Source organism: Neomonachus schauinslandi, chromosome 9 (genome assembly GCF_002201575.2).
Source record: "Neomonachus schauinslandi chromosome 9, ASM220157v2, whole genome shotgun sequence".
Classification (NCBI taxonomy): domain Eukaryota; kingdom Metazoa; phylum Chordata; class Mammalia; order Carnivora; family Phocidae; genus Neomonachus; species Neomonachus schauinslandi.
The window spans coordinates 80,853,436-80,865,476 of NC_058411.1; the positions used below are offsets into that span (position 1 = coordinate 80,853,436).

The 12,041-nt window shown below is 39.3% G+C and overlaps 1 protein-coding gene across 1 annotated transcript in view; it reads right to left on the minus strand.

Annotated features, from left to right (window-relative positions):
• Positions 1-12,041, minus strand: part of FSIP1 (fibrous sheath interacting protein 1) — a 190,262-nt gene that overhangs the window by 176,490 nt on the left and 1,731 nt on the right. Inside the window, exons 2-4 of the mRNA XM_021695730.1 lie at positions 7,433-7,613; positions 2,960-3,114; positions 1,084-1,177 (exon numbers count right to left, since the gene is read on the minus strand). Of these exons, the coding sequence (XP_021551405.1) occupies positions 1,084-1,177; positions 2,960-3,114; positions 7,433-7,613 (430 nt within the window). The remainder of the gene's footprint in view (positions 1-1,083; positions 1,178-2,959; positions 3,115-7,432; positions 7,614-12,041) is intronic.

Consider the following 12,041-nt stretch of genomic DNA (forward strand, 5'->3'; position numbering starts at 1 on the left):
GTTTTTGGTGTTTTAATTAGGATATACAAATGGTAAATTTCAACAAGGCCAATCTAAATACAGATCTACAAGGAGAAACTCAGACAGACTCATTTAAAAAAAAAAAAAAAATCCTTAGTCATAGAAAGGGCAACCCAGATAGGCACCCACCTTCTTGGGGAGAAACATTTGGTGTATTCCAACCCCAAATCCCTCAGGCCCGAGCAGCTTCTGGGCTCTCAATGCTGGGTCCAGAAAGAAACAAACTTGAAGGAATTTCATTCATATCAAAGCTCATGCTAAACAGCTGCAGAAGTCTGAGTCAGGTTCTCGGGCTTCTACAATGTTGGACATTCACTTTGCAAAAGACAGATGGATCCGAGGATTCTCAGAGAAATCAGAGGCCCTTGCTCAGAGTCAGTGTTAGCCCCGAGCAGTACTGGAGAACCACTTACGTGACGTAAGTTAAAGGATTTCCAAAGTGTCCTGCCAAAACTTATCAACTGCTTCCCAATCCCTAAAATTTTCACCACTGTATAAGTAAGCTCAAGATTACATGACTCCATAATACCTCTGTAGATGAAGAAGGAGGAAGAGAAGATAAAGGAGGAGGAGGATGAAAAGAAGGATCATAGATATACATAAACACAAGGTGAGAATGTAAAAATATGCACAATTAATTGGCTGGTCTCAAAAGCAAGACTAGAAAAGAACAGGAAATAGGACAAATCAGATTTTTATCAAAGGGATTGCAGAAGCCTGAGTGGGACCCTCCATGGAAGGATTCTAGGCAGTTAGGAGACTGTCTACATCGACTGGGTGTCTAGAGGTATCTAAGAAGACAAAAAGTAAAGGCAAAGACACTTTGTCTTTTTGCTAATTTTACACTGCCCTGCCCCCACACCCTTGAGCAGACACAAACCCTAGAAACCTCTGAAACTTATCTACACTCAGGATAGTTCCATATAATCCTACCTAATGTAATCATTTCCCCTAAAGAACAATTAGGCTCAAAGAAAAAGGAAAAATAGCTGAACTGGGAATCTTTTTTTAATCCAAATAATCTATGACTCTGAGATAAAAACAAAGACAAATTTTACTCACCGATAGTTTCTTCTGATGCAGCAGTCAAAGCTAGAAACTTTTTTGTATTTTCCATCTCCTCATTACTTTGCAAAGTTTCACTAGTTTTTGCAGACTAATAAAAGAGAAACAAGTTTAAACATGGAAAAAGAAGGCAACTATACTCATCAATATTTTTTAAAATTCCATGGATTCCAAACTGTACATACAAACAAGAAGGTTCAGGTCATTGTACTTCTTTAATTGGGAAATCTATTAGTGTTCTTGTTCCCACAAAATTCTAGCAAATAATATTCCCAAATAGAGTTGGAATATATGTCTATCATTACATAATAATTATCTTGCTTAAATCTTCTTTAGCTTCTGTTTAATATTTCTATAACTAATGAGTAACCTAAAGGTACATCATCAAATTACAGTTTCAGACATTTCAAGATTGATGCTGTATTTTATTATGGGTCCAGTTATCATTCCTTTTTTTTTTTTTTTTTACGATTTTATCTATTTACTTGACAGAGAGAGACAAAGCGAGAGAGGGAACACAAGCAGGGGGAGTGGGAGAGGGAGAAGCAGGCTTCCTGCTGAGCCGGGAGCCCGATGCAGGGCTCGATCCCAGGACCCTGGGATCATGACCTGAGCCGAAGGCAGACGCCTAACGACTGAGCCACCCAGGCACCCCTCCAGTTATCATTCTTGTTTCCAAACAAGTAAAAATTTGCTTTGAGATTCAATAAGAGTAAATGATAGACTAATTTTGTCTGCTAAAATATACACAAATCATTTCTCTAGTTTAAAGCACTGCGTTTTGTATGGTGCTTTCTTTCTAGCCCGTGGTCTGCCTGGGAATCTTGTAAAAATGTATTCTTAAGGGCGCCTGGGTGGCTCAGTTGGTTAAGCAACTGCCTTCAGCTCAGGTCATGATCCCAGAGTCCTGGGATCGAGTCCCGCATCAGGCTCCCTGCTCTGCGGGGAGCCTGCTTCTCCCTCTCCCACTCCCCCTGCTTGTGTTCCCTCTCTCGCTGTGTCTCTCTCTGTCAAATAAATAAATAAAATCTTTAAAAAAAAAAAATGTATTCTTAATTACTTCATTATTAATTCATATCATCGTCTAGGAAATTTCCTTGAAGTCAGTCAACTGATCAAGGAGGAATTTATCAAAAACAACCAATCTGTTTTTACAATACTCCTTACTTTAAAAGTGCTCTCCTTTAAGGGGCAAGGTTCAAATATGAGCCAATGGCCATACATCAAGTCAGCGCAAACATCTGGTCAACTTCCACCCCTCAATACTACAGAGAATGAAAGGTCCAAGAAGGCCAAGCAACATTAACAGAGCACTAGAAATGTATTGAGACAGAAGCAAATAGAGTATGGTCACAGACCACAAGCACTTTACAGCGTCTCAGAGATCAGCATATGACCAGCATATGAAACAGTGAACTCTCCACTCCCTGGTCACAAAAGTTTACTCAAATAATAATGGTCATCAGAGGGTTAAATGTTTGGTATAGTTATGTATTTATCTCCAAACTATAAGCTTGCTGAAGAAAAAGCAGACATACGTACTCGAACATAGGCACCACATCACTTTCTATTCCAGAGAGGGAGGAACCCCAGCCTGACACTGGGAAGAGAGGTCTACTGTGCTGTCATGGAAAACAAACATGCCAATGCAGCGCCTGAAATCTGGAATGCTGCTAAGTTACCTTGTCCAGTTCCAGAGAACTATCTCCCTCACCCACCCCCTCAATATGGACATACACACACCACTGTCCCACTTCCACAAAATAAATCAATAAAGGCAGACCACACTGATACGACCACAGTCCATGCTTTTCTTACTTATCTTAAAGGAAACTGTTTCTTCCTTGTCAGCATATGGTTAAACAATTCTTACCTTAAGTTCTTCCCACAGCTTTATTCTCATGTCTAGACCTTGCTTCTTAATTTCTTTTTCTCTATATTGTCTCTTCACCAATATCTTATCAAGCCTCTTCATCTTCTGAATGGCATCTTGAAGTTGAGAATCTAATTCTTTTAATTCGGGTTCATCTATATTGTGTTGAAAGTAGGAATGAGCTTGAAGTTTAGTACAACCATAAAGTTTTGTTTTGTGTTTACCATTTGTTCTTTCATTCAACAAATGTTTATGGCTCACAAGAATAACTAACATTGGTGTCATGTATCTTGATTTACAAAGTGCTTCCACATGTATTTTTTCATATAATTATCTAACAACCCTGTGAAATAGACATTTATCTCTGTTTTACAGTTGAAATAACTGGGTCTTTTCTTTTTTTCCCTTTTTAAAAATTTTTTAATTTAAGCATAATTGACACACACTGTTACATTAGTTTCAGGTGTACAACATAGTAATTTAAAACTCTGTAACATGCTGTATGTTCACCAAAAGTATAGCTACCATCTGTCACCATATAATGCTATTACAATACCATCGACTGGAAAAAAAATAAAACAATACCATTGATTGTATTCCCTATGCTGTGCCCTTTATTCCCATGACTTATTAATTCCATAACTGGAAGCCTATATTTCCCACTCCCCTTCACCCATTTTGCCCATCCCCCATACCCTTTTCTTTCTGACAACTATCACTTTTTTCTCTTTATTTATAGGTCTGATTCTGCTTTTTTGTTTGTTTATTCATTTTTGTTTTTTAGATTCCACATATAAGTAAAATCATATGGTATTTGTCTTTTTCAGTCTGACTTATTTCAATTAGCATAATACCTTTTAGGTCCATCCATATTGTCACAAATGACAAGATTTCATCTTATTATGGCTGCCTAATATTCCATTGTGTGTGTGTGTGTGTGTGAATATATACCACATCTTCTTTAACCATTTATCTATCAATGGACACTTGAGTTGCTTCCATATCTTGGCTATGAAAGATGATAATCTGTCAATGAGCATAAAAGCTCATATACTAAAGTCTCAGCCACTCCAGGTTAGATCATTAGAAATGGCATATTCTGTTAAGAAAGACCAAATTTTGCAACTTTTTAAAATCCAGAGAGTGCAGTGTGTTTCTCTATAATGTATATCACTTTCTCTTTAAGGAAAAGGAGACATTTCCAGAAGGGAATTAGCTTATCCAAAAAGAATACTGATCTTATTAATAAGGAGGCTCTGCAAACCTTATTGCTTATTTATTTCAAATGCAACAGCCTTTAGTTCTAGTTCCTCACTGCCAATCCTAACACTCTCAGCCTCCATATACATAGGTGGTCTATATGGCAGGAACTCATGCATGAAGGAACTCAGGCAGTTTTGAAACAGTATAAACAAGTACAGCATAAACAGGGCCAACAGCAGGGTGCCTGGGGTGGTTCAGTGGGTTGGACGTCTGAGTCTTGATTTTGACTTGGGTCATGATCTCAGGATCATGAGATCAAATCTGGGAGCTGGGCTCCATGCTCAGCATGGAGTCTGCTTGTCCCTCTCCCTCTGCTGCTCCCCCACTTACGCCCACACATGCACTCTCTCTCTCTCTCTCTCTCTCAAATAAATAAAATAAATGAAATCTTTAAACTGGGCCAACAGCAGGGACGCCTGGGTGGCTCAGTCGGTTAAGCAGCTGCCTTCAGCCTGGGTCATAATCCCGGGGTCCCAGGATGGAGTCCCACATCGGGCTCCTTGCTCAGCAGGGAGCCTGCTTCTCTCCCTCTCTCCCTCTGCTTGTGCTCTCTCTGTCAAATAAATAAAATCTTAAAAAAATAATAAAAATAAAAATAAACTGGGCCAACAGCTAATCTCAACTATAATGCCTCATTTCCTGATAACTGTGATCCTGAGGCTCCTGGCCCAACTTTGAGAGCTAACCTCATCCCAGACATACTCTAAGTCAGCAGTTCTCAAAGTTTATGACCTCAGCTTCCCTTTATAGCCTTAAAAATTATTGAGAACCCAAAGTAGCTTTTGTTTATGTTACATCTATTGATAATTACCATTTTAGAAATCAAAACTGAAAAAATATTTATTCATTTAAAAATGATGTTACTAGTAATTACATATTAACATAAATATAATATTTTTATGACAAATAACTATATACTCTAAAAAATTATTAAGAATGGCATTGTTTTAAATTTTTAATATCTAGCTTGATAGAAGACATCTAGATTCTCAAAAAAAAAAAGGCATCTAGATTCTCAAATCTGTTTGTACAATCTATTGCAATCTCTTGTTTCACTTAGAGTATATGAAGAAAATTTGGCCTCATAAAGACATATACTTGGAAAGGGGAGGAGAAATGTAATAACTTTCTCAGATAATTGTTGATACTCTTCTTTGATACTACATCAAAATTCGACAAGGGGTAGTTTCTTAAAGAGTAGTTGTAATGCGAAATCTGTGACCATATCAGTGAGCTTTTTGTATTTGTTCTATTAAAACCCATGCATCTATCTTTCATGCTAAATGGATCTTTTACCCTGCATTGGTCATTTGGAAAATAGTGGTTCATTGAATTATGCAGACCTTCAAAGTGTTAACACATTTAATATTTAATATTTTTGAAAATCTCATTGGTTAGTTCTGTCATCAAATTTTACCAGAAAAGTCTAAGTATTGGAATGGCATACACAAGTTTTCCAAATTTCTAGTTTTCACTTGAAAGCCCAAATTTTATCGTTGACAAAAGATACTGTCAATTATTTTCCTTGAAGTAAAAGGCTCATTTCACCTTAAAAAAAAAAATGGCTGCCAAATACCCAAGTCTGAATGATAATAGTTTGTCTGTCAGTCATTCTTTCGCATAAGAATGGTGTCCCATTAAAAAGTGGCCAGTTAGGGCGCCTGGGTGGCTCAGTCGTTAAGCGTCTGCCTTCAGCTCAGGTCATGATCTTGGGGTCCTGGGATCGAGCCCCGCATTGGGCTCCCTGCTCGGCGGGAAGCCTGCTTCTCCCTCTCCCACTCCCCCTGCTTGTGTTCCTGCTCTCGCTGTCTCTCTCTGTCAAATAAATAAAATCTTTAAAAAAAAAAAAAAGTGGCCAGTTCAGTTCTCAACTTAAACTATCATACAAGTACTCCTCAACACAAACTTCACATTTTAGTTTACAGCAGAATTGCTTTATATACCTCCCATTTTACCCCTCAGGCAATTATAAAGATGTATATTCGAAAATCAAGATTTAATACGATTAATAATTTTTACTGCTCCATCAAAGATGTTCTTGAATGACACTGGCTCTTTCTTTCTTCTGCCAGTGCCTGGTCATGAAGAACACAATGACTACTAGTACAATGTGATACATTGCCTTTATTCATGTGAAAGCCCTGGCAATTTTACTCTCCATTGCTTTTGTACCATCATTGCAAATGTCCATTCAGTGGGCGAAAAGGCAAATAACATTATTTCAGTATTATACTGAATTGTATTATTGATATATCAGTATTATGATGAAAGTAGTTTTTTACTTCGCAAAATTCTTAAAAGGGTCTCAGCAATCCTCCAGGGCTCTGCAGCCCACATTTTGAGAAATGCTGTTCTAATTCACTCCGACCAGTATTAATTTAATAACCAGGGGGAAAAAAGGAGTCATTTAAAATCCAAAAGTTATTAAGATCAAATGGGAGGGGCGCCTTGGTGGCTCAGTTGTTAAGCGTCTGCCTTCGGCTTGGGTCATGATCCCAGGGTCCTGGGATCGAGCCCCGCATCGGGCTCCCTGCTCAGCGGGAAGCCTGCTTCTCCCTCTCCCACTCCCCCTGCTTGTGTTCCCTCTCTTGCTGTCTCTCTCCCTGTCAAATAAAAAAAATTTAAAAAAAAAAAATCTTTAAAAAAAAAGAAAAGATCAAATGGGATTATCCCTAAGAAGCCATTTATAAATTACATAATACATTTTATTGCATAATTTAGTCATCAAAAAGATTGATAAATCATGTCATAAAATGCAGAAATACTTCCTACTTGATTAACGTAAAATGACCACAATAACAATTTTTTTTTTTTAAGATTTTATTTATTTATTTGACAGAGAGAGACACAGCGAGAGAGGGAACACAAGCAGGGGGAGTGGGAGAGGGAGAAACAGGCTTCCCGCGGAGCAGGGAGCCCGACGTGGGGCTCGATCCCAGGACCCTGGGATCATGACCTGAGCCGAAGGCAGACGCTTAACGACTGAGCCACCCAGGCACCCCCACAATAACAATTTTATTAAATGACATATTTCACTATTTTTTAAGTGTTTTTAAGGACTCAGCATTATTGTAAATAAAGAACGGTGCTCACAAAGGTATGCCTCTTAACTATTATTTCTACATAGCAGATAAAAAACACATGTAACTCTAATATTTTAACTATAATATCTGTCATTGTCATTAACCAATCACCTAGTGATTATCCTACCTGAACATTCAGGGATTGTCTGATGCTGAATGAAGTTCAGATCTTCATCTGATCCATCCTCCACCAATTTTGGTTTCTCAGAATCCTTTTCCCCTTTATCATCATCGTTTCTACTTTCCTCTGCATTACTGCTGTCTGAGTAGTTCTCTTTACCAGAGTTCAACTTGATTGCAGCATCAACCTAAATTATTTCCAAAGAAATAGTTTTCATAACTAGTATATTCTTTATTTTTTTTAAAGATTTTATTTATTCATTCGAGACACAGAGAGAGAGAGCACACAAACAGGGGGAGGGTCAGAGGGAGAAGCAGGCTCCCCGCTGAGCAGGGAGCCAGACGTGGGGCTCAATCCCAGCACCCTGGGATCATGACCCAAGCCGAAGGCAGACGCTTAACCATCTGAGCCACCCAGGCATCCCAATAATATATTCTTTAAAACTTTACATTTCTAGACTAGTTGAACACTAATGTAAGTATGTGAGGACACACATACACTGGTGTTCAACTAGTCTAGAAATAGAACACTTTTTAATTGAATATAATTTAACTACACAACTAAATTTAGTAACATTTGCACCAAAGAGATATGCCCCATTCTCCAGCAATTTCCAGCAATGTGGAGAAGGGTCAGGAATCAGTCCCAAAAGGAACCATTGTCTGCCAGCTCTGGAGATGAGGCATGATGGTGCCTGCTCCCTGAGCTTACACTCGGATGGAGAGTCAGAGGTCTAGAGCTATGCTGTCCCATTCGAGGGCCACTAGCCATGTGTGGCTATTGAAGAGTTGAAAAGCCAAGAGTCTGAACAGAGATGTGTTTCTAATGAGATTCTTCAAGTCAGAACCCTGTGCTTTGGTGATTATTTTTATGCTATTCACAGTTTTTCTATTTCATTTTGGTTTCTTTTTCTATTTTAGGAAGGCTCATTTTGAAAACATCAGTTGGGGGCAGCTGTGTTTTCCTGAGAGAACAAGAAAAGACACCATGGCTGCATCAGGAAAAGAAACAGGGATCGTAGTGCCCTGACAGCTGCGAGTGGCAGTGAGAGTCACAGTGGAAGTGAATTCGGCCCAAGAGAGAGGCAAAACCTCAGAGAGAGAGAGAGAGAGTCAGCCGCTTCTGGGAGGAACACCTTTCCCCTCCCAATGGAGGAATCCAGCCTTTGGACGGTTTTCTGGTCTCTCTGCACCCACGTGGTCAACTCTCAGCCACGGTAATCTGTGCCCCCTTGTGAATCGCCAGGGCAGAAGGGGCTGGTGTGGAGAATTAAGCTCCAGGGACACAGGGCTGCATGTGAGCATCTCTGTTCACCTGGACTAGGACGTAAGCCCCAGCAGAACTGAGCCGAGTCAGTGGGATAATCCTCAGAGCCAACATTTCCTGAGGAATTAATACCGGGCAGGCCCTGGGCTAAATACTTTCCACACTCTGCCTCATTCACTGCTCACAGTGACGCTATGCTATAGACACGACTACGCTGATTTAACAAAGAAGAAAATAGAGCCAGTGTAGAATGAAACCAGTGGAGGCCTAACCTATAAACAAGCAAAACAATGCCTCCTCTGTGTAATCTTGGAGGCGTTAAAGAGGATGCCCTGTTCAAAAACACACTTCTGTGAAAGGCTGGGTTAAAGCCTTCCATGCCATGATACCCAGTAAATCCTTTAGGCTATATAGTTCTGTGAAAATGCTGAAATTGCTGGCAGAGATCACATGAGCCCTGTCAGTTATTTCTATCTTGGCATAAATGAATTTGGCCGCCCTTCCCCAGAGAATGGTTTTTATATAGGGGAATACAGAATATATAAAACATAACTAGATATTAGCAATATACTTGGATAATAACACACTTCAGGACACAAAAAGACCTTTCATATATATCATCCCATATGATCCTCTTAGAATGAGCAGGAAGCAATGAAGCAAAAAGATGAAACTGGAGAATAAAAGGCAAACTTTGCCCATTTTATAATTTTACCCATAGCTCCCCACTCCATTAGCACCAACCATCTTTAGTTTATTTGGAAATAAACTAAAAAGAGCTTCCAGAAATTAAAAATGTATCATTAACTTTAAAAATTCAATGGAGCGGCGCCTCGGTGGCTCAGTCGTTAAGCGCCTGCCTTTGGCTCAGCTCATGATCCCAGGGTCCTGGGATCGAGCCCCACATCGGGCTCCCTGCTCAGCGGGAAGCCTGCTTCTCCCTCTCCCATTCCCCCTGCTTGTGTTCCCTCTCTCGCTATGTCTCTGTCAAACAAATAAATAAAATCTTTAAGAATAAATAAACAAATAATAAAAATTCGATGGATTAGGGATGCCTGGGGGGGTTCAGATGGTTGGGCATTTGCCTTCGATTCGGGTCATGATCCCAGGCTCCTGGGATCAAACCCCACATCGGGCTCTCTGCTCATCAGTGAGCCTCCTTCTCCCTCTGCCTACCACTCCCCCTGCTTGTGTTCTCTCTACATATATATCAAATAAAGAAATAAAATCTTTAAAAAAATAAAAAATAATAAAAATAAAAATTTAATGGATTAAAGAGTAGATTTGACATTGTGTAAGAAAGAATTCAAAAATTTAAAAATATGTGTTAAAAATTCCCAGGATAAAGCACAGAGAAAGAAATGAATAGAAAATACTAAAAAGAAGATAAGAGGGCGCCCGGGTGGCTCAGTTGGTTAAGCGACTGCCTTCAGCTCAGGTCATGATCCTGGAGTCCCAGAATCGAGTCCCGCATCGGGCTCCCTGCTCAGCGGGGAGTCTGCTTCTCCCTCTGACCCTCCCCCCTCTCATGCTCTCTCTCTATCTCATTCTCTCTCTCAGATAAATAAATAAAATCTTTAAAAAAAAAAAGAAGATAAGAGACATAAAGTATAGAAGGGAAAATTTCAACAGACATTTAATATGACTTTCAGGATGATGCAAGGGAAAAAAAGGAGGCAATATTAGAAACATTTGAAAAACAATGGCTGAGAATTTTTCTTTTCTTTTTAAAGATTTTATTTATTTATTTATTTGACAGGGAGAGAGAGACAGCGAGAGAGGGAACACAAGCAGGGGGAGTGGGAGAGGGAAAAGCAGGCTTCCCGCTGAGCAGGGAGCCCGATGCAGGGCTCGATCCCAGGACCCTGGGATCATGACCTGAGCCGAAGGCAGACGCCTAACGACTGAGCCACCCAGGCGCCCTGAGAATAGCTTTTTTTAAAAAAAAAACTAACACTATCAACTGCTGGTGAAAATGCAGAGCATTGGAACTCTCATATTTCTCATGGGAACAGAAAACAGTTTTGCAGTTTCTTTTAGTTAAACATATACTTACCATACAACCCAGCAATCCAACTCCTAGGTATTTACCCAAGAAAAATAAAAAACTACTTCCCCCCCCAAAAAATCAGTATACAAATATTAATAGCAGCTTTCTTCATAATCACCAAAACCTGCAAACAATCCATATGTTCCTTAACATGTGAATGGATAAACAAACTGTGGAACACCCACACAATGGAACACCACTCATCAGTAAAAAGGAGTGAACTATTGATATATATAACAATACAGAGTCTCAAATGCATTGTGCCAACAGGCAAAGCCAGACCCAAAAGCTACATACTTTTTAATTCTATTCATATGACTCTCTGGAAAAAGAAAAACAATAGGTAGAGAATAGATCAGGAGTTTCCAGGATTAAGAGTAGGGGAAATTGAAATAGCCAAACTATGGAAAGAGCCCAGATGCCCATCAACAGATGAATGGATAAAGAACAGGTGATATATATATAGATATATACATACATACATACACACAGTGGAATATTATGCAGCCATCAAAAAATGAAATCTTACCATTTGCAAAAACGTGGATGGAACTAGAGGATATTATGCTAAGCAAAGTAAGTCAATCAGAGAAAGACAATTATCATACGATTTCACTCATAGGTGGAATTTAAGAAACAAAACACAGGCTCATAGGGGAAGAGAGAGAAAAATAAAATAAGATGAAATCAGAGAGGGAGACAAACCATAACAGACTTAATCATAGGAAACAAATTGAGGGATGCTGGGGAGGAGGTCAGTGGGGGGATGGAATAACAGGGTGATGGGCATTAAGGAGGGCACGTGATGTAATGAGCATTGGGTGTTATGTGCAACTGATGAATCACTGAACTGTACCTCTGAAATTAATAATACACTATGTATAATAATTAACACTAAAAAGTAGGAGAGATTGAATAAGGACAAAGGGGTAGCATGAAGAAATTTTTGAGGGGTGATAGAACTGTCCTATATCTTTATTGTGATGGTATTACTCTACACATTTCCCAAACTCATAACTGTACACTAAAAAGAGTAAATTTTGGGATGCCTGGGTGGCTCGGTTGGTTAAGCGTCTGACTTTGGCTTAGGTCATGATCTCAGGGTCCTGGGATCAAGCCCCACATTGGGCTCCTCACTCAGCGGAGAGTCTGCTTGTCCCTCTGCCCCTCACCCCACTCATGCTCGTTCTCTCTCAAATAAATAAATAAAATCTTTTTTTAAAACAGATAAGTAAAAAATAAAAAAGTAATTTTACAGTATGTATATTTTTAAATTAGAAACAAGTCAATGAGGGCAAC